Source organism: Aspergillus heteromorphus, assembly GCF_003184545.1.
Source record: "Aspergillus heteromorphus CBS 117.55 chromosome Unknown BO70scaffold_11, whole genome shotgun sequence".
In the NCBI taxonomy this organism is placed as follows: Eukaryota; Fungi; Ascomycota; class Eurotiomycetes; order Eurotiales; family Aspergillaceae; genus Aspergillus; species Aspergillus heteromorphus.
This window is the reverse complement of record NW_020290416.1, coordinates 252,120-272,254: the sequence shown is the minus strand read 5'-3', so window position 1 is coordinate 272,254 and position 20,135 is coordinate 252,120. Positions and strand designations below refer to the sequence as shown.

The 20,135-nt window shown below is 56.3% G+C and overlaps 9 protein-coding genes across 9 annotated transcripts; 3 read left to right on the top strand and 6 right to left on the bottom strand.

The window, feature by feature from the left end:
- Positions 1–897: 897 nt before the first annotated feature.
- Positions 898–2,743, bottom strand: BO70DRAFT_291108 (F-box/WD repeat-containing protein; the record flags this gene model as incomplete). The annotated part of the gene is made up of 2 exons (XM_025539386.1): positions 898–1,630; positions 1,692–2,743. The coding sequence occupies 2 exons, from the start codon at positions 2,741–2,743 to the stop codon at positions 898–900; spliced, it is 1,785 nt and encodes a 594-aa protein (XP_025399616.1).
- Positions 2,744–3,661: 918 nt separating this feature from the next.
- BO70DRAFT_387057 (cytochrome P450) lies at positions 3,662–5,500 on the top strand (the record flags this gene model as incomplete). The annotated part of the gene is made up of 3 exons (XM_025545875.1): positions 3,662–3,993; positions 4,042–5,144; positions 5,271–5,500. 3 exons carry the CDS (start codon positions 3,662–3,664, stop codon positions 5,408–5,410), a joined length of 1,575 nt encoding a protein of 524 aa, XP_025399615.1. The 3' UTR covers positions 5,411–5,500.
- Positions 5,501–5,891: 391 nt separating this feature from the next.
- BO70DRAFT_361815 (mitochondrial 37S ribosomal protein mS37) lies at positions 5,892–6,835 on the bottom strand. Its single transcript, XM_025543134.1, has 3 exons — positions 6,604–6,835; positions 6,366–6,445; positions 5,892–6,269 (listed from the first exon to the last, which is right to left on the bottom strand). Exons 1-3 carry the CDS (start codon positions 6,728–6,730, stop codon positions 6,171–6,173), a joined length of 306 nt encoding a protein of 101 aa, XP_025399614.1. The 5' UTR covers positions 6,731–6,835; the 3' UTR covers positions 5,892–6,170.
- A 159-nt stretch (positions 6,836–6,994) lies between these two features.
- On the top strand, positions 6,995–8,918 carry BO70DRAFT_428967 (DnaJ family domain-containing protein). The gene is made up of 3 exons (XM_025548028.1): positions 6,995–7,451; positions 7,546–8,277; positions 8,370–8,918. Exons 1-3 carry the CDS (start codon positions 7,074–7,076, stop codon positions 8,784–8,786), a joined length of 1,527 nt encoding a protein of 508 aa, XP_025399613.1. The 5' UTR covers positions 6,995–7,073; the 3' UTR covers positions 8,787–8,918.
- A 143-nt stretch (positions 8,919–9,061) lies between these two features.
- BO70DRAFT_404430 (uncharacterized protein) lies at positions 9,062–9,961 on the bottom strand (the record flags this gene model as incomplete). Its single annotated transcript, XM_025547074.1, has 1 exon — positions 9,062–9,961. The coding sequence occupies one exon, from the start codon at positions 9,959–9,961 to the stop codon at positions 9,062–9,064; it is 900 nt and encodes a 299-aa protein (XP_025399612.1).
- A 956-nt stretch (positions 9,962–10,917) lies between these two features.
- BO70DRAFT_361814 (putative proline utilization protein PrnX-like) lies at positions 10,918–12,863 on the bottom strand. The gene has a single exon (XM_025543133.1). The coding sequence runs from the start codon at positions 12,625–12,627 to the stop codon at positions 11,182–11,184; it is 1,446 nt and encodes a 481-aa protein (XP_025399611.1). The 5' UTR covers positions 12,628–12,863; the 3' UTR covers positions 10,918–11,181.
- Positions 12,864–14,696: 1,833 nt separating this feature from the next.
- On the bottom strand, positions 14,697–15,917 carry BO70DRAFT_291028 (cyclin family protein; the record flags this gene model as incomplete). The annotated part of the gene is made up of 1 exon (XM_025539384.1): positions 14,697–15,917. The coding sequence occupies one exon, from the start codon at positions 15,915–15,917 to the stop codon at positions 14,697–14,699; it is 1,221 nt and encodes a 406-aa protein (XP_025399610.1).
- Positions 15,918–17,206: 1,289 nt separating this feature from the next.
- Positions 17,207–18,217, bottom strand: xgeA (putative endoglucanase). The gene is made up of 2 exons (XM_025540312.1): positions 17,747–18,217; positions 17,207–17,697 (listed from the first exon to the last, which is right to left on the bottom strand). Exons 1-2 carry the CDS (start codon positions 18,073–18,075, stop codon positions 17,295–17,297), a joined length of 732 nt encoding a protein of 243 aa, XP_025399609.1. The 5' UTR covers positions 18,076–18,217; the 3' UTR covers positions 17,207–17,294.
- A 534-nt stretch (positions 18,218–18,751) lies between these two features.
- On the top strand, positions 18,752–20,129 carry erg2 (C-8 sterol isomerase ERG2). The gene is made up of 3 exons (XM_025540304.1): positions 18,752–19,361; positions 19,425–19,451; positions 19,544–20,129. Exons 1-3 carry the CDS (start codon positions 19,079–19,081, stop codon positions 19,879–19,881), a joined length of 648 nt encoding a protein of 215 aa, XP_025399608.1. The 5' UTR covers positions 18,752–19,078; the 3' UTR covers positions 19,882–20,129.
- Positions 20,130–20,135: the final 6 nt, after the last annotated feature.

The following is a 20,135-nucleotide window of genomic DNA, read 5'->3' as shown; positions in this document are numbered from 1 at the left end:
AGGAGGTATAAATATCTGGGGAGAAAGTTCACTATCTGTATCCATTCACCATTCCATTTACAGGGATCATGTCTGGTTTCCTGGATTTTCTCGATGGTTTTTTGAGATTATGTGATGATGCAGATGAACCCCGAATAGATCCATCCATGTAAAAGGGGGCGGGAAAAAGGAAAAAGAAAAAGAAGGCAAGATCAAAAAACTATCCAGCCCTGCCAATCCCAAGTTCCCGACCGACCACTAACCACCAACCAACTATCCTATCCTATCCTATCCTCTCTGGATATCCAGTCGTAGACCCCAATCCATATGTTAAGTTTAGGTGTCGGTAAGTAGATAGGTAGGTGTAGGTAGTGGGTAGGAGAGATACCATGACCATGACCATGACGGATAGCCACGCAAATGGCGAATCCAGTCAGTCGGTCGGTTCCTGATTAGTGCCGAACGGACCATCTATCTTTCTATCCCCATCTATCCATCGTCTGTCTGGCTCTCGTTTTGTCTATCCTTTCACCAACGAGAAGAAATTTCACCAATGAGAAGAAGACGGACGGGCAGAATGACGGACTGAGCGAGTGACGGGTCATCCCACTGCATGTAATCCAGAACGAACCGGTACCAAGATGGAATGGATAATATGGTTTTGGCAGAGGAGGCAAAAAGAAACAGAGCAAGGAAGAAAAAGAAAAGAGACATGAACCATGCTGATGCGTATCTTCGATTTGAGACCGTATGGGTGGGCAGGTATGTGTCGAGATGAGGAACCGGAATCAGAACCATCCGCTAGGTTCAGACTCATCCCACACTCAGCCCAGATTCAGACCAGATCCAGACCAGCTAAATAGGCAGAATCCCCCACTGGAAAGCCCACACCCAGGGTTAGCAGACGAAGGAGCAAAACTACCGTCTTCTCCAAGCACCCGACTCAGGAATTTTCTCCCAGCGACGATCCCAACCAGTTCTCTGCTCGTCATCAATGTTCTCCTCGTTGATGGTCACAAACGGGACCTGCGAGCGCAGCGCCAGCGAAGCACTCAAAGTCTCAGGCCGGTCGTACCCCGCTACCTCCAAGACGCGATCGGGCTGATTCCAGTCGCTAACGTTGCCGGGATCGAGCATCAGCGGGTTGCGGTACCACTCCTTGCACGGGCCGTAGAGGTCGTCCGTCGAGACAAAGTCCAGTCGGACGACGCCATCCGCAATACCGGTGTAGATGGTCGGCGAGGATGGGGACGGGCTGCTCATGGTGTAGATTGCGCCGCGGTAGGGGCGGGCGATGCGGCGGGCGCGCGTGGCTCGGATGAAGCTGGAGGGGGGCGGGTGGGAGAGGAAGATGTTGAATCCCTTGCGGGGATGACTGAGGCCATGGACTGATGCGAGGGAGAGATCGGCGAGGCCGGTGGTGATTGAGTTGGGGTTGCCAGTAGCTGGGGAAGGGCCAGGGTGGGGGTCGCGGTAGCTGTAGGTTTCGGTTTTGGTCATTCGGAGATCGAAGAACTTGACCAGAGCGTTGCCGCCGGAGCCGACGACGAAGCCGTTGTGGCCGAAGGGCTGCACGCAGTAGATGGGGTTCGGATCCGTCGTGTCGCGGTAGGCTTGTTCGAAGTCACTGTTGGAGCGGAGGTCGTGAAGTCTGGTCATGTTAGTTAGATATAGAAGACGGTGAAGGGATCGGAGTCATGGAGATCTCATACCTGACCGCTCGATCTCCCCAGGATGCAAGAAAAACGTTGCCCGTAGCCTCGAGAGGGGCAATGGCGTTGACGTGGGATTTGATAGGCACATCGAAACTCCATCTCTCGAAATCCACGTCCTCGGCACTGAGCTCTCGACTCAGCGAGACCCGTTCCTGGCTGAGGACGGAGATGGCGATTGCATCGTCGATGCCACCGGTACCAACCGCAAACAAGCTGGGCGAGAGAAACTTGGAGTATCTGTTGCGGCTGAGGTTGTCGTTATCAAGCTTGAGGCGAGCAAAGGGCCATACTTTGTCCTCGTCCGACGTAGTGGGGAAGAGAAAGACCGATCCATCGCTCTGGTGGGCAGAGAGAACCGGATCCTTGCCGGGGCCCAGATCAGTACATTCGATGTCGCCAGCAGTGAAGAATCGTTGACGGTACTGGAGGGACGCGTCTTCCGGGTCGATCGAGATATGAACCAGCTCGCCACGCATGCGGGCAAAGATAACATGCTCCTTCTGGGACTCCTTGGCCGGATGCTCGGGACGCAGGAGATGGACCCCGCAGATGTCATCCAGGCTGCTGCTGTGATCCAGGTCATTGAACGCCACCCATTTCTCGCGGGTATTGGCACCGGACTGCGTGACGCGCAGAAACAACTCGTCGGCCGCGCCCCAGGCCAGGACTTCCCTCCGATCGTTCCAGGATGGGCCGTGCCACACTTCGTACGAGTCCAGGGCCGGGCGATATCCGTGCGTGGGATTGTCGCGTCGCAGAGCGCGTTCTCCGCCAAGCCTCAGCGCGTCCGGACGGGGATAGAGGAATCGTCCAACCACCGCGTGCTTGTCGACAGCTCGAGCGCGAGACGTGAGGGCCTGGGCGGCTTCCACTCCCAGAGGAGGAGTCTCGACGCCAGGGAACTTGGTCGCCACGAACTTGTGCCAGTCCTCGGGCCCAACGACCTCATGCAGGCGGCGGCAGGTTTTGGCCAGGCTTGCCAGGTCCTTGGCGCGCGGCAGCTGGGCTGCAATGAGGTGGAGGATCTCCGGAGGCAGAAGGTCCAACATGGTGGCGGACAGACCGGATTGAGTCGTCGTCCGGGCTAAGATTGACCAGGCACCGGATGGGACGTAAATCTCTGCACCACGATGTTAGAGGAGGATGGGAGGAGGTGAGGGAGATGGAGAGGTTACGTTGTACTCCTCTGGTCAAGTTATGGGCCTGCTTAGTCGCCAGGCGAGCGGCCACACTGGCGAGGCCATCAACGCGACATTCTCTGTGCGGCAGTGCGGCAGTGCGGCAGTGCAGGGGGGCGTTCACTGCAGCGGTGGCAGCAAGTGAAATGGTAGATCTGGCGTCCTCAGGCCGTGCTGAGCGATCACTGGCAATTTACCAAAATGGGGGGCAATCGGAGTGGTGCAAGCAATAACTAACTAGTTAGTATTGATCTATTACTAACCCGTGGATGCAGATTGATGGTGGTGGTGGTGATGCAGTGGTGATATTATGTCATCTCGGCTGCTTCCGCTAGTTAGTTATCTTATCGCCCCTCTTTCTGTTATCTCCATCGCATCGGCTGCTATCATCTGGCCCATTTATCCAGTGAACTCCCTCCACTGTTGCTTCTGGTGACTCATGCTGATTGATGTCTATCTACTTCATCTCTCCACTGGAAGGTCCTGTGTCAGTCTGTACTTGACTCGTCCATTGACTAGCTGACATTTCACCGAGACCTTGACATGGATCTTTGACAAGTCACAGTACTATCCATCCCGTCCTAGTGACATACGAAGACATCCATATCGCATCCTTGTATGGGAATTGCCTCTAATTCCTCTTGAAGAAGCAGCCTTCGACCGGCCCTATACAGCTCCACACTTCTCTTGACTCTTGATCAAAAAAAAAAAAAAAAAAAAAAAAAAAAAAAAACCCCCCAAGAGACCTATCGCAACCGCTTTATATTATTTCAGTCTTCACCTACTGCCATGGCAGTCTCTGCCTTCACGGCTCTTGCAGCCAGTCTCTGCATCCTTCTCCTCTCCTACAGAGCCATCATATACCCGGTCTTCCTGTCGCCACTGTCGAAGATCCCCAACGCGCACTGGTCAGCCCCGATATCCCCCGCGTGGATCATCTGGAAACGGTTCAAGGCCCAGAACAACCGGACCATCCAATCTGCCCACGAGAACCTGGGGCCCATCGTGAGACTCTCCCCGTCGGAAGTCTCGGTCAACTGCGTCGACAAAGGCATCAAGACCATCTACACCGGCGGTTTCGAGAAGCATGAATGGTACCCCCGTGTCTTCGGGTCGTTCGGGTAAGCATCATCCTCACTACCAATCCCACTGTGACTGACCCCCTACAGAACAGTCAGCATGTTCACGATGACCGGCAACAAAACCCACTCCGCGCGCAAAAGAATGCTATCCAACATATACAGCAAATCCTACCTTCAATCATCCCCCCACATGCACCTCATCTCCGAGGCCATCATCCTCGACCGTCTCCTCCCCATCCTCCACGAGGCCGTCACCTCCAACACGCCAATCGACATGTTCGACCTCAACCAAGGCCTAACCATGGACTTCGTATCTGCCTACCTCTACGGCCTCGCCAACGGATCCAACTTCCTCCAAGACTCCGCCTTCCGACGCAAGATGCTATCCCTGTACCAAAGCCGCAAGCCCTTCGAATTCTACCACCAGGAAGTCCCCGACCTCCTCTCCTGGACCAAGCGTCTCGGCCTGCGTCTCATCCCCAAATGGTGCGACCAAGCCAACGAGATCCTCGACGCCTGGGGCCTGCAGTTCTGCGACAAGGCCGACGAGTGCCTGGCCTCCACCGACCCCGCCATCGAGCCCATGGTCTACAAGCATCTCAAACAGAGTATCTCCAAACCAAAAGACAACAGCAACAGCAAAGAACCCCCCGCGGACCAACGCCTCGAAATCGCCTGCGAACTCTACGACCACCTAACCGCCGGCCACGAAACCAGCGCAGTCGCCCTAACCTACCTCATGTGGCGCCTCTCGCAACAGCCCTCCCTCCAAACGTCCCTCCGCACCGAACTCCTCACCCTCTCCCCTTCCCTCGTCTATCCCCGCCCGGACTCCTCCTCCCGCGCTCTCCCCAGCCCCAAATCAATCGACTCCCTCCCCCTGCTCGACGCCATCATCACCGAAACATTGCGTCTCCACGCCCCCATCCCAGGCATCCAGCCACGAGTAACCCCCTCCCCATCCTGCAGCCTCGTCGGCGTCGATAACATCCCCAGCAACACCAGGGTCAGCGCACAGGCGTACTCGCTGCACCGCAATCCGGAAGTCTATCCGGAGCCGGAGACGTGGGAGCCGAGACGGTGGTTGAAGGAGGGGAATGAGCCGGGGGAGTTGGAGGAACGCAGGCGCTGGTTCTGGGCGTTTGGGAGTGGGGGCCGCATGTGTGTGGGGAGTAATCTGGCTTTGCAAGGTATGTGGCAACAGCGGTGGTGGTGGTCCTTCCCTATGGGTTTTTTTTTTGCCCCCCTTCCTGTATGTTTTTTAGTGGGTGGAGTATGTGTTAAGGATGGAAAGGCTAATGATGATTATGTGGCAGAGATGAAATTGGCCGTCGCGGCTATATATACCAATTTCACGACGTCGATTGTCGATGATGAGGATATTGAGGCTATTGATGCGTATACGGTGAAGCCGAGGGGGGAGAAACTTGTTTTGAGGTTTGAGGCGGCGGTTTAGCTCTCTCTCTCTCTCTCGCTCACACGCACACACACACACACACACAGGCTCTCTTCCTCTCTACAAGAACTGTCAACACCCGTATATAAGACTTTATCAGTATAAGATATAACAATTCATCACTATAGGATTTATCAACCCTCTCCAGGTGTGCAAACATAAAGTAACCTCGCAACCCGTGTAATCATACCGATACCCATACCCATAACCGTACCTTATATACTACTAAACCCAACTACCTACACAACATACACTACCCTACCCTACCCTACAAGACCGACAACCATAACCAAAACCGAAGTCTTTCAAATACAATACACAGATATGCACACACATAATATACATCACGAGCACACCCACCCCCGGGCCTCACGCTCACGCTCATCTAAATCGAACTCGAATGAATGGGTAATTGCTTGCCCGAACCCATAACTCCGTATCAGAGAATAAAAAAAAAAAAAAAGAAAGAAAAAAAAAAAGTGGTTAACCTGCCCGGCATGGTCTGGTCTCATCCCCCCGCGTTGGGAACTCATCTCATCTTGTCTCGCTGCGTCTCATCTCACCTCACCCCACTTTCAGCAGGGCAATAGAGCCGTAACCCATCCCAGGCTAAACCAGACAAGAGAGAACGGAGAAAAGCATCACCGGATATGCCCAGTCGAGACAGATAACCAGCCAGATGACCAGCCAGATAGACAACCATTGGCATGCATCCCACAAACGATACGTCTGTACGTAGGTAGATGGACAGAGGACGGAATCAACCAATAACGCCCTTCTTCTTCTTGGGACCGACCACCTTGGGGTACATTCTCGAGAGATGGTAGTTGATGGCGTCGCTGCGCTTGTTCTTGGATTTCTGTCAAGGATGGGTGGTTAGTATGGACGGGCAAAAGCGGGAGTGAGAGTTGGTTGTCAATGCCAGGGAGGAGGGGAATGAAAAGAAGAAACATACCGGCGCGTCCATGCACTGTCTCAACTGCTGCTCGATGGCACCGCACCCTTCAGCGGTGTAGCCCTGGGAGGCCCAGCAACCTGTTCCAGGGGATGATGTTAGCGGGTGTGCGTGCACTCATGCGGCATACCTGTCTCTGTCTGTCTGTATTCATATCCAACAGCCAATTCTCTCCAGTGCTATCCAATCCCCTTCCGAACAACACCAGAAACGGCACCATCAATAAAGAGAAACGTACTCAACATCGACGACATAATAGCCGTACAAGATCCGCCATCATTCTTGTTCGGGGCCTTGACGCGCAGCTGGCCGATCGACTGCAGCCGGATGCCGTTGAGGCGGGTGGAAACGGCCTTCGCGGGCATGATTGCTGTGACGATCTGTCGTTCCCTTTTTTTTTCGCACCGGTAGTTGAGTTTGGATTGAGCTGGAGCTGACGCGCGGACGGGGAGGGACGGCTGGATTCGCAGACGTACTGGAGCGGATGGGCGATGCAAACCAAAAGTTGAAGCCAAGACTTTTCGAGCGCCGCGGAGGTGGTGGCTGACGTAATCGCCGCGGCGAGCGAGCGGAAGTACCATCGATCTATCGAGTATCTTACCTGCTTTCTTACGTTCATTACTCCGTATCTCTACATAAACTACTTGTCTCTGTCTTCTCTCTGTGTCTGTGTGTGTGTGTGTGTGTGTTGATCTACAACAGCCAGAAATGAGCAGAAGGCATGTAAGCACCCTCTACACGAACGCAGCCACTCCACGGCGTGTCTCAATCTCAACAAGACAACATTTCTCGACGACAAGTGTGCGGCGAAACACTACTACAGCCAACACCACCGCCACCTCTCCACCGACAGACGCACACAATGGCGAGTCCTCCTCGAAACCAGACCCCCCGGAGAAGGGCGCCATGGCGCGGCGCCTATCCGAAATGACCGAGCAAGCGATGCTCGAAGGCGGCCGGGCCGCGCGCAGAGACATGCAGCACGCGGGGTTCTCGGAGGACTTGAAGCAGCAGCTGGAGGAGAGGGTGGCCGCGGCGGCGTTTAAAAGCGAGTATGCGGGTGCGCACTCGATTGTTCATCTGCCGGTATGTTTACCACCTTTTTACTCTTGAATACAGCAAGAGAGATAGATTGATAGTGCATCAATACTGACGACGACACCCCCTCCCTCCCGCTCAGCCCAGCGCCGGCCAAGGCACCCAGTCCATCGCCTCCGCGCAACCCTGGAGCGGCACGGAGAGCACGCACGACATCACGCTGCGAATGCTCGACGACTCCCGAAAGCGAATCCGCACGACCTTCAAACCCCCGCACCCCCAACCCAAGCCCGTCGACATGCGCCTCACCCCCAAACCCAAAGAATCTCCCGGCCTCCGCCTCGCCACCGCCAAAGAACTAACGGCAACCTACACGCTCCTCCAACAAACCGAAAACGCAAACGCAAACGCAGACAAGAACCCCTCCGACACCTCCCAGCAGCAGCAGCAGCAGCAGCAGCGACAGGCCTTCCGCCAAGAACTCCACGAGCGGTTCTCCTCCACCGCGCGCCCCATGCCCGCCACACTGCAGGGCCTAACCGCGCTCGCGAACGAGCGGATCGAGGACGCGATCGCGCGCGGGCAATTCAAGAAGATCCGGCGCGGAAAGGGCGTGAACACCCAGACGGACCATAACGCCAATAGCCCGTTCATCGACACGACGGAGTATTTCATGAACAAGTTGATCCAGAAGCAGGAGATCGTGCCGCCGTGGATCGAGAAGCAGCAGGATTTGAAGAGGGAGGTGGATCGGTTCCGGGCGCGGTTGAGGAGCGAGTGGAGACGGCATGCGGCGAGGTTGGTGGCGAGTGAGGGCGGGGAGTTGGGGGTGCAGATGAGGAGGGCGGAGGCGTATGCGGAGGCGGAGAGGAGGGTGGGGGAGGGGAGAGGGAGAGGGAGAGGGAGAGGGTGGGGGAGAGGGCGTTGAGGGGGGACTCTCCATCTGCATCTTCTGCTTATGGACAGCTGGATGGTGCTGGTACTGAACCTCCCACCCAAACCCGACCCCTCCCAATCGTCCCCCCCCTCCGCGACCCCCAATACCTCCACACGGAGCGATCGTTCCTCGCCCTAACAATCAAGAACATCAACGCCCAGACGCGCACCTACAACCTGCAAGCGCCGCCCGTGGCCCAGAAACCCTACCTCAACCTGGAGCGCGAGCTATCAGCCTGTTACGCGGACGTGGCCCCGACCCTGGCGGACGAGATCAAGCGACGAGCCACCGAAAGAGCGCGTCCGCGGAACTCGGGTCCGCAGGCCGCCAGTATCTTCGAGTCTCTGAGCACGTCGCACACCACGCGTGTGTACGATGAGGATAAGGCGAAGGGGTACGGGTTTAAACAGTTCTGGAGGGATCTGTTCTCGAAAGATGGAAAATAGAATGGAAACCTTGCATTAGACTGGATTGTCCGTCCAGATAGTATACAGTATCCCCTCAACTACCTACTTACCTATGTATGTATGATTCGACGTTCGTCTAGCAATAATCGATATGCCAAACTCCCAACATTCAGTTGACTTCTCCCCAAACCAAACCAGTTTGTTCCTATGCCCAACAATTGCCGCAAATAACTATATAGCCCATGTCCCAACGCCCATCTATCCTCAAATCAAACCCCCTCCCCCCCCCCCCCCGCCCGCTGGATCTCCACCCCCTAGACCCGAGTAGAATTATCCACGACCCTCTCCTCCAAATGCTCCCTGAGCGACTGCAACTCAAGAAGGTCCTGCTGACGCCGAATATGGCCCATCGCGACACAAGCCCTGGCGCAGAAGAAGAGCATGGGCACATTAAGAACCAAAGTATACGTGGTCTGGCACCGGGGGAAGTCCAGGCCCAGATTCCGAAGGATCACGGTCATGATCAGACTCCCCAACGCCCACATAACCCATGCCAAGCAGATGGCCGCCATCGCGACGATACGCTTCTTCATGAGCCAGGCTTTGTAGCTATCATAGTAGATATCCACGCCGAGCTTGCGACCCGATGGAAGCTCCATTCGACAGATGTTCTCGGAGAGTTTGCAAGTTTCGTACGCGAAGAAATAGAGCATCGCGCCGGCGAGGAACAGGAAGCAGTGGTTGTGGTGGAAGAAGGTGGTTGAGGAATTGCTCTCTTTGGGGGTATCGAGTTTGTGCTTCATGGTGTGCACATTCGCCGCAGCCACAATGGCCTCTGTAACGGCGCCAGCGCTGCGCTTCTTCACGGCGTGCAAGTTGCCTCCAACTGCCTCCTTCACGACGTGCAAGTTGCCTCCAACTGCCTCCTTCACGACGTGCAAGTTGCCTCCAACTACCTCCTTCACGACGTGCATATTGCCTCCAACACTCCCCTTCAGAGCATCGAACCCCCTCTTCAGCGGAATAATAAAATTATGCCACGGGATCTTCGGAAACTGGCCTTTAGGCCAAGATGCCTGAGCCATGTCGGAGTCGGTGAAGGGGAGACGCGAGATCAGCTCGACGTCGCCGACCCAGATCTCGTTGATGGCGTTGCCGGGCCGGTAGTAGTTTTCGGATTTGACGCCGTGGATGACGGAGATTTTGTGGCCCATGGGTTTGTTGGTTGTTGATTGATTGATTGTTGATTGTGATGTGATGTGAGCGAGCGAGCGAGTGACTGACTGACTGACTGACTGATTGGTTGAAAACGAGTGTTCGTGGTGGTGATGATGATGATGATGATGATGATGATGTTGGTGGGGGAAACTGAATGTAGGTTGGCTGGCTGGCTGGCTGGATATTCTTGTACAGGGTAGAACAGAAGACGAGACGAAGAGGATAAGTAAATAAGATAGGACGGGATAGGGCTTGGGTTGGTATTGATGTAGCTAGTATTACAGGAAGGTGCGATAGACGGGCAAGGTACTATAAGAGCGACCCGCTGGAATAGGGAATAGGGAATAGGTACACGAGATATCCTTGTGTGATGGATGATGGCTGGCTTCTGGGCTGTTGCTTGCTGGCGAGGAATAAATAACTATACTAGGGTTGTCCCTTGTCTTGGTAGTTGGTGTACTTGTTGCATACAAGCATAAATAATTATCCCCTCCCCAGGTTGGTCAACTGGGTAGCTGGCTGGCTGGCTGGTTGGCTACCTACCTATCATATCATATCATATCATATCAAGATTGCTCTGGACAGTGCGTGCTACTTATATATGTGTTATTCGCCAGCATCTCAGTCGGACGCAGTCACATTCGTTCCTTACATACATGTATGCATGCATACATACAGCGCTCGCTCCAGTACTTCTCCTTCTACTTCATAAGAGCCCTCGACAATCTTGATTGACTGCAATTTCCTTTCAATCAAGTTACGACAAGCAAATCGATAAGTAAATTCAATTCAATTCGATTCAATTCAGTCAGCCAGCCAGCCAGTTAGCCAGTCCGTCAAGTGGATATCAATAACCTAATCTAAAAAAAAAAAAAGCAAACCAATCCAACCCAATCCATCAAGTCAAATCAAACATGAGGAGGCATCAAGCATCAAGCAAAAAAAGCCATACCCACACCCACGGTCATAACCATAACCTCCGCAAATACCTGAAATGCATGCCCAGCATCGTGATATCAAGTAAGTAAAGTAATTACAACGAAGAATAAGGCCGTGAGAGGGGGGGTGAAAAAAAAGTCAAAGGAAAAAGAAAGGAAAAGAAAAGGCAGAGCGAACAAAGGAGGAATGAGGGAAACCAACAACCCCTTCCCTTCTAGAAGGTAGGTAAAAGGTATAACCCCCCTAGAAGGTAGAAGAAGGTAAGGCAAGTAAACAATCAAAACTCCTCCAACGTCGTCCCCACACCCATCTCCCTGGCCAACCGAACCAAATCCCCACCGGTGACCAAATCCATCAACCCCATGCCCACACTTTTATAAATGACGTTCCCGCGCTCCACCCAATCCCTCAAACTCTTCCCATCATCTCCCCCAGCTTCGCCCCTCGACGCCTCCTTCACAATCAAGAGCTCCCCCAACTCAACAACCTGATGGGGCTTGATGCCCGCCTGGACAATCTCCCCCGCCTCCTTCAGCGCCGCATCCAGACTATCCACCACCACGACGCCACTCCGCTTGATATGTTTATGGAAGTGGCGATGGGAGGTCGAGATGTGGACCTCGTCGCGGAGCAGGTCGGGGGGCAGTTCGGTCATGTGCGGCTTGTACGAGCCGATGGCGGTGATAAGACGGCCCTTTTGGCGGCCGTCGCGGGAGGTGAGGATGTGGGCGGGGAAAAGGGGGTCGATGGAGGGGGTGCAGCAGAAGATGGCGTCGGCTTTGAGTAGCGCGTCGTGCAGGATGCGCGGGTAGTCGTTGAAGTCGGTGCTCACGGCCGAGAACTTGACGTCGCTGCGCCAGCTGTTGTTCTCCGGGCTGTAGATATCGCGGAGGAGGTGGGCGGCGCGTTCGAAGGATCGGTTGATGATGTAGACCCGTTTGATCTCGGTGCCGCGGAGGGTCAGGGCCAGCCGGATGTGCCAGTAGGCTTGTTTGCCGGCACCGAAGACCACGACTGTGCGGATGCGGCGGCGTTTGTTGAGCATCATGGTGGAGGTGAGGGCGGTGCGGAAGGGGGTGAGTTCGTGGGCGTTGATGAGCCCGAACGGCAGGCTGGTTTCGTCGAGGAGCGTCACGCTGCCTTGCGGTGAGGTGTCGCGGGTGCCGGCTGCGGGCCAGGCGCCGAGGGTGTTGGAGAGGCCTGTGTCGATGGGTTGTTGGTTGACGCAGCCGGGGAAGAGCGACTTGCGGCTGCTGGACGGGGAGGAGCTGGTTTCGCCTTCGACTTCGGTTTCGGTTTCGGCGCCGTCGTGGGATGAGGAGATGGATCGTTCGCTGGCGTCGGAGGACATGGAGGACATGGATTTGCGCTGGTTGACGCGCGAGGAGGCGGACGAGGAGCCCGTGCGAGTGGTGGACGTCGAGAGCAGGTCGAGGCCGGGGTCGACGGAGCACCCCGCCTGGCCGTTGTCCTGGAGCGAGATCATCTTCATGCCCAGGGTGTGGCCGGTGCTGGCGGGCATGAACAGCGTGGTGCAGCCGTTCTGGCGCGTGATGGCCGTCCGCTGTGGCTGGTAGGCGGCGGCGCAGCCCTTCTCCTGGCTACCGGTGGAGTAGTCGCGGAGAGCATTGGCGAGGTTCTGCTGGAGGTCGATGATCTGGTCGCGGGTGAGCGATAGCAGCAGGGAGCGGAGCTGCGTCTGGGAGAGGATAGTGAGGGGCATGGCGGTGATGGCGGTGATGGGAGCGGAGAGATATCGGACATAGAACGAGAAACGAGAGACAGGGTCCGATGGGCAGAAGTAGGCTGCCGGGATGGGTGGAGATGGAGATGAAGAAGATGATAAAGACCAGTCGGAGGCGGAGATCCGTGTTGATAAATACGGGCGGGCTGGTTGGAGAAGCCGACGCAAGCGGGCGGCGCAGGGCTGGGCGCGCGGACCAAAATGACGACACTCGGTTCTGGGCGGGCGCCACTTCCTCTACTTCTACACTACTTACTATTTATCTTCTACTAAGTACAAGTCCTAGTCGGGGAATTCGGGCCATGTTCCAGACTTCCACCTGCAGGCGGCGTCTGCACTGACCCCCGACGGAGATCCTTCCTCTGGCTTCTCGCTCCTCCCAGACCCTTCCCTCATATCAAGTAACTACCCGATACTTATCTACACAGTACTACTGTACCTACTTATCTATCAACACCGTCCAAACACCCCCGACCGAACGCCCAGCATTGGCACCATTGGCACCACCCGCTCATAGGCTCCCAGGCCAGCCGGGCGCTATAAATACCCGGATCCATCCGACGCGCTGCAATGCGCGGTTGTGGTTGGTCCGACCCGGCTGTTTCAGGCACATTCGGGTGGGGCAGGGCCTCCATCCTTCCCTTCTTTCGACTCCCAAAGCGGCAATGTAGCAATAGGCAGAGTCTCGAAGACCAATTCATTCATCCGGTGAATAATTACAATAGCAATAATAGGATAGTTCTATCTACAAAGAGAGAGTGGGTAGTCTACAGGTAAGGTACTAGGTACATCAAGCATCAATAGTCCAGCGGGTCAACGGGTGTGGTTGTACTGGCGGGCGGTGGTAGTACAGAGTATCTAGATAGTGTGGTGCTTGTATGCAATAGTGGATGATCAGAGGCCCAAGTACTAGTTAACTATACCTACTTTGTATTTTGTACTTAGGTGAATGGTCGGAGGTATAGTACATAGTACAGTAGATACATAGTGGAGATAGATAACTGGCGATTACCTGGCTCTCTATACTCCGTACCTATAGGTGTACTACTACTGAAAGAAATCAATAACTAACTACTAAAGTTGAGTCAATCACAGTCACACAGCGCCCGCCACCACACTTACTACTTACTTAGTTATCTGCTATTCTACCTACCTTGACCAAGGTCCTCCGTTCTCCGTCCGTAGTGGTGGGTGGCATATGGGGACGGACCTCGGGGAGCAAAGCAATAACTATAAGGAATTAATCCCGCCACCTGAAAACTAACTATGTATAGTAGTACATTGTATAAGCCATCCACGGCATCCCCATTCCCGGCCACGCACACACCACCACCACAATCCCCGATCGGGCTCGGGCTCGAGCTCGAGCCCTTCCTCAACAGATCATCGCCGCCGCTGTCGTCGCCACCACCACCACATTCTTGATAGTCGTGTTGTCGTGTCGACATGCCAGACAGACGGGGGGGAGCGGTTACCATCGGGATTCTTCCGGATCGGGCATTCACAAATCAATTCCCTCACAATCGCTCAGTTCAACTCGCCCACAAGGATCTACTACGCATTATCTATTACGGTAGTAGTAATTACTACTACTACTACTACCACAGCCACAATCAAAGACACTTTTGTATGGTATGGTATAGTCAGGTTTACTATCTATTATACTAAGCTACTAAGCTACTATCTCATACATACACCACACAACCAAAATACAACACACAAATCTCAATCTGGTCAGACTCGGCACGGCATCAGATCAATTCAGTGCAGGAAAAAAATGGAAAAAAAAAAGAAAAAGGGCAACAGATCAACAGAGAAGGAGAAGCAGTCAATCAACGCCGCGGTGCAATGCAGAACGTCGTCCGTCCATCACCAGGGTCGGATGCTTAGTAGTGTCAGTAAGAAGGGTAGGGAGGGGTATTCAAGTAACTGCTTTTCGAGCACCAAAAATGAAGAAAGAAAACAAAAGACACAGTCGCCGGGTATTAGATAGAAGAAGACATGGGAGGAAGAGAAATGAGAGGGGGGAGGGAAGGATCAAGACCAGCTTAATGCCGCCGTCCGCCCATGTAGGACCCCGTGGCGGAAGCCAGGAACCTCGCCACGAAGCCGGTGTGCTGGTGCAACGGGTGGCCGCCGCCGGGGGCGTAGCCGGACATGCGCATCTTCTTGCCGCCGGCAGACGCGGACGCGTGCAGCTCCTCCGGCTTCATGGCCGGGTAGCCGCCGCTCAGCGAGGGACTGCGGGCGCCGTCGAGGACGTGGATCTCCTCCATGCTGGTGATGGAGCTGGAGGCGCGCAGGCTGGCGGGGGTGGCACCGCGCGAACTGGGGGCGACGCTGGAGGCGCGCGAGCTGAGCGATGGGAGGGTGTCGGCGCGGGACAGACGGGGGACTTCCTGGACGGAGGGGGGCGAGGCGGCGCGGCGGCGGGGAGGGTAGGGCCGGTAGCGGTCGGAGTCGGCCAGCGAGCCAGGCGACGCGCTCTGCGAGCTCGAGCTGGCGGAGGACACCGACGACGCCGGGCTGGCGGGCATGCGACGCCGCGCCGGCGGGTCGGTCGACATGCGGCGCGCTTCGATCTTCTGCCGCCGCAGGCGACTGGCGATGATGTCCGCCGAGGCGTGGAACCGCCGCCAGTCGCGCGGCTGCCGCAGGATGGCCTCGCGCTGGTGCTGCTCCTGCAGCTGTTCCTGCAGCTGGTACCGCTGGCGGATCGGGGTGAGGAACGGCTCCAGGTGGTGCAGCAGGTCGGCCTCCTCGACGCGCAGGTCCCAGTCCAGCAGGAACAGCAGCTGGCGCTCCATCAGGTTGACTTCGGGCAGTGAGAATCCGAACCCCTCGTAGCCCTTGACGCTGGTGTAACGCGCCCAGTGCTTGTTCTTGGGGCTCGAGTCGTTGAGGTTCTTGGCTGCCAGGATGAGCGACGCCAGGAAGATCCGGTGGACGGTGCACCGCATGCCCTTGGCCACCGGGGGCAGCCTGGCCCGCAGCCTCGCCAGGTAGACGAGCGAGGTCATCAGCGTCGGCACCTGCACCTGCGACCGGGCGACCAGCGAGGTGATGAAGGCCTCTACCGAGGGCAGGGGGGGCAGCCCGGCGTCCAAGGGGGGCGTGCTGGGCGGCGTGGGCTGCCCATGCGCGTGATGGGCCGTCACATGGGCCTCGCAGCGGATGACCAGCGAGGCCTGCTGGGCCAGATGGGCAACCATGTCGCGCGAGACGGGCTGCATGATGAATTCCTGCAGCGCCGACCGGTCAAGATCCATCATGGTGGGCGAGGGGAAGCTGGAATAGGTAGAGTAGGGGTAGACGGCCATAGTGTGGAGAGCCGGAGAAGAAGAGACGAGCGACGGCGCGGGATAGACCGATTAAAGAAGCAAGAGCAATAGTGGAGGAGGAGGGGTCGTATCGTCGAGGACTCGCAAAGAATGTGAAGGATCCTGCCAGCAGGAAAGGAATGTGCGTTGTCGTGTCAACTGCGGAGATGTGAAGATCTCTATGGCGATGGGAGGCCAGACGTAGCAGTGAGACACGCTTGAGACGGTCGGGCTGGAGGGGGAAGCAAGCGACCGGAAGGGAAAGAGGTCTGCTCAAATAGTCAGGACGACAGAAAGAGAGATGGAAAGGAAGAGGGACAGACAGATGCAAGACTGACCCCGTGAAGTGTTCATGAGATGAGAAGCTGGAGGACTCGACCGGCGAGCCCTCCTGATATAAGGGCATTATCCTCCCCGGAAGGCTGGAAGCGCTGCAAGGACGGCGACGCGCATTGCATGCATTCATCATTCATCCCCATCCATCCAGGTCCATCCAGGCCGTCAGTGCTGCCTCCTCCGTCAATCAAGCACTCGCTGCCCATCCATGCAGGGCCGATCGCTGGCTGGCGCGCGACTGGAGCATGGCCATGATTGGCAAGGAAGAAGGAGGAGGGGGGGGGAATGCCCGAGACACGAGATGCAGGAATCAAGGGCGGGCAGGTGAGCGCGTAGCGGCACGATCCTGGAACGCGTGAGGGCGGAGGTTTAAGGCTTTCAAGGCTTTGAATGGCTCTCTCCAGTCGGGCTCCCTTAGCAGCGTAGGGATCCATTCCAATGAGATCAGGGCGTTATTGGCTGTGGTCTGTTGGTTGTCCTTGACTCCTCCTCTTCCCCTCTTCTCCTCTTCTCCTCCTGGTTAGGGTTGCTGGCATCTGCTGCTGCTGCACTTAAGCGCCCGCCCCGGCAAGCGCCGCTACTGCAGGCGGGATCACTCGCCGCATACCGAACCGCTGGGAGATGTGATGCTGCTATTCTTGTCACCACGCCGGCGCTTCCCCCCCCCCCCTTCCCTCTTCCCCCTTCCTGCCAGCCTGCCAGCCTGCCAGCCTGCCCAGTGTGCTTCACTCTACGGACTACTTCTCGAGTTATATTTAGATGCTCCAAAACGTGTTGTCAATCCAACTGAATTAGATCCTATTTACATGCGGTGATTCGATCGCCCCCCTCCTCCCACGCGTCATCGAGGCATCCCCTCCCCGCCCTCGACTGGCAATCGATCCTATAACTATGTATGCCCTTCGGTATCCTGCCCAGGGAGCTGAAACACGGCGCCTACATTCCCCCTCTCCCCACCCCTCTGTCATCTGTAACACCCAGTGTTTTGATTTACTCGATCGAGACGGAGTAGGTCGACACGGTCAGCTCGGCGTCGGAGCCGGTGAAGGGCTCGGTACCAGCCTCCAGGGTGGTCAGGTAGAGCTCGTCGGAGACACCCTCGTTGTCGATGAGGTAGGTGAAGAAGTCCAGCATGTCACCGGAGAAGGACTCGGTCTCCTCCTCGGCAACGAAGGAGTACACGGTGGTCTCGCCGTTGGGGCCGCTGTACAGCTTCCAGGTCACGCCGTTGATGGTCGGGGTGGCGACAGGGGAGCCAGTCGAGGAGATGGGGCCAGCACCGCCCAGGGCGGCAAGCCAGACCATGATCTCGTACTCGTCCGAGGAGCTGTCGGCGGTCGAGCCCAGGAACATGTCATACGAGACGTCGGCGACGATGTCGGAGCCGGTGTATCTGTCTAGGTCAGCGCGGGCCAGGCGGGTGGCCGGGAAGGAAAACATACGACCACTTCCAGGTGGAGGGGATGCTGGAGATGCAGTTCAGCTGGGTGCCGGTGAACTGGAGAGCAGCGTTGGCGTAAGACTTCACGTCATCGCTGCCGCCCTCCCAGGACCAGCTGGTGTGCCAGGCGACAGTGTCACCGCTGGCGGAGTCGACACCGGTGCACTGGGAGCCGCTGGAGGCGTTGTCTTCGCCCCAGAGGTCGTTGTAGATGATGAAGTCACCCACGGTGTCGGTACCCCACTGGTCGCAGAAGTCGCTGCGGCGGGAGACGGAGGCGGCGGAGGCGGCCGTGGCCAAAGAAACGAGAGAAAGAGCGGCAACCTTCATGGTGATTGATTGATGCAAGGAAAGACTGTGGTGGGTAATGGTGGTTCAATGTGCGGTCAACGTTCACTGTTCCTGACTGAAGAAAGAATTCTCTGGCCCGACCTGGCTTGCCTTCTTATACCCTCGTCGCCGTCGATGGGCCCGTTGGGACGGATAAAATTAGGACTGGCACTCATCAAGCAGAAACAGCCGGGCCCATTTAGCCTCTGAGACGTTCGAGCTAAATGCTCATAGCCGTTGCTGCCGTGACTACCGTTGCGACATGTGCCCTCAGAGTTGGCGAAGATGGCCGCTTCGACTGGATCCAGTGGGCCACGAGGGAGTGGACCGATAGGGTTGTCTTGGATGCTCCATCCTGGACTCGAAACGGTCCCACGGAATGCTCCGTGCAGGAAGTGTGGTCAAACCGGGTCACAGCGGCGGCGAAGGCTTCCAGAGGAGTTTAGATCAGGGGAAGCGAGTGGATTCGTCACCCCAGGCAAGCATAATTTCCCGCAGTCAGCCACGGAGCTGGACCGTTTCGGATTAGAATCACGGGCTGGAAATTAAATCACGGCGAAAGTGGCACGTCCGCAGGGTGCATGGGGGGAGGAGTCATATGGGCCAGTCGGGCAATTTGATTAATGCGATCAGACATATCCCACTCTGCGCCCCGTCGAGATCGATAGTTTGTAGCCGACGGCTAGATACTATCTATTTGGGCGAACGAGTTAATATGGAAGAGGCCGGAAGGAGGAAGTTGTGATGAAATCGGTGGAATCTTGGTTGATGCCTCGCGATGCCTGCCCCGGCCTGATCCTGACTAAGCCGGGCAGCCCCCGGCCAGCCCCCGGCCAGCCCACACCGCCATTCCCGATCGGGCAACTCGAATTTCCCCGTCGACGGCTTCAATCGTTCCATCTGCCTTCTTTCTTGATTCTCCCTCTCCACCTCCCTCCTCCTCTTCCCCTCCGTCGGTCCATTGCATCCCCTGTTCCCCGTCCCCGTCCTCCGGCACTTCACCATGCGCTGCCTTAGCTTCACCGTGGCGCTCCTGGCCCTTTTTGCCGGCCTGTACACCTACCTGGACGCGCGTCTCGAGCAGTTCTACATCTTCGATCCCGCGCACCTGCACGACCTCTCGCAGCGCGCCATCGCGGCCCACGGCAATGACACCCGCCTGGTCGTCGACTACATTGTCGCCGAGCTGGACGAGAAGGTCCCCGGCACGCACCTGAACCTGGACCAGGAGTGGGTGTTCAACAATGCCGGCGGTGCGATGGGGGCAATGTATATTATCCATGCTAGTGCGTCCCCTCTTTCCATCTATAATTGTCTCTAGCGGCTGGACTAATCTGTTCGCCTATTAGGCATCACCGAGTACCTGATCATTTTCGGTTTGTCCACTCCATTCTCCCGGACGGCGGGCCCCATTCTCGGGTGCTCGCTCCATCGATTGATTGCTTTCTCTAACATCATGCCATTGTAGGCACCGCCATCGGCACCGAGGGCCACACCGGCCGCCACGCCGCCGACGATTACTTCAACATCCTCCAGGGAACCCAGCTCGCCTACGTGCCCGGGTCCTTCGAGCCCGAGGTCTACCCCCAGGGCAGCGTGCACCACCTCCGCCGCGGCGAGGTCAAGCAGTACAAGATGGACGAGTCGTGCTTCGCGCTGGAATACGCGCGTGGTTGGATTCCCCCGATGCTGTTCTTCGGCTACGCGGACACCTTCTCCAGCACCCTGGACTTCCCGACTCTGTGGGCGACGTCGAGAATCACCGGTCGTGAGATGATCTCCAACGCGCTTAAGGGGAAGATGTAAACTACCGACGGTCGGGGTATATGTACACTATCTATCATCTTGTTACATTACATGTGTTATTAGATTGACGGCGGTTGTCATAGAATACACTATCTTTAGTCCTTTCTGCTCTGCCTGCGGCTGTTGTGTTTATTTTCCATCCCTTCCGGCCAAACAAACAAACCATGCAAACAGCCAGCCTATCTGACTAATCCCTGCCTTATCGATAGTTAACTCCGCCGTTATCGAAAATTCTCCCCTCATCGCTTTCTCCA

Bases quoted from the DNA above. Each gene is read 5' to 3' on its own strand.
- BO70DRAFT_361815 (XM_025543134.1), bottom strand. From the start codon at position 6,730: ATGCCCGCGAAGGCCGTTTCCACCCGCCTCAACGGCATCCGGCTGCAG. The intron at 6,446-6,603 runs GTACGTTTCTCT...CCCCTGGAACAG, and splicing joins TATTATGTCGTCGATGTTGA to GTTGCTGGGCCTCCCAGGGC. The intron at 6,270-6,365 runs GTATGTTTCTTC...CATCCTTGACAG, and splicing joins GACAGTGCATGGACGCGCCG to AAATCCAAGAACAAGCGCAG.
- BO70DRAFT_428967 (XM_025548028.1), top strand. From the start codon at position 7,074: ATGAGCAGAAGGCATGTAAGCACCCTCTACACGAACGCAGCCACTCCA. The intron at 7,452-7,545 runs GTATGTTTACCA...CCTCCCGCTCAG, and splicing joins ACTCGATTGTTCATCTGCCG to CCCAGCGCCGGCCAAGGCAC. The intron at 8,278-8,369 runs GTGGGGGAGGGG...GCTTATGGACAG, and splicing joins ATGCGGAGGCGGAGAGGAGG to CTGGATGGTGCTGGTACTGA.
- BO70DRAFT_361814 (XM_025543133.1), bottom strand. From the start codon at position 12,627: ATGCCCCTCACTATCCTCTCCCAGACGCAGCTCCGCTCCCTGCTGCTA.
- xgeA (XM_025540312.1), bottom strand. From the start codon at position 18,075: ATGAAGGTTGCCGCTCTTTCTCTCGTTTCTTTGGCCACGGCCGCCTCC. The intron at 17,698-17,746 runs GTATGTTTTCCT...TGACCTAGACAG, and splicing joins CCCTCCACCTGGAAGTGGTC to ATACACCGGCTCCGACATCG.
- erg2 (XM_025540304.1), top strand. From the start codon at position 19,079: ATGCGCTGCCTTAGCTTCACCGTGGCGCTCCTGGCCCTTTTTGCCGGC. The intron at 19,362-19,424 runs GTGCGTCCCCTC...TTCGCCTATTAG, and splicing joins AATGTATATTATCCATGCTA to GCATCACCGAGTACCTGATC. The intron at 19,452-19,543 runs GTTTGTCCACTC...ATGCCATTGTAG, and splicing joins CGAGTACCTGATCATTTTCG to GCACCGCCATCGGCACCGAG.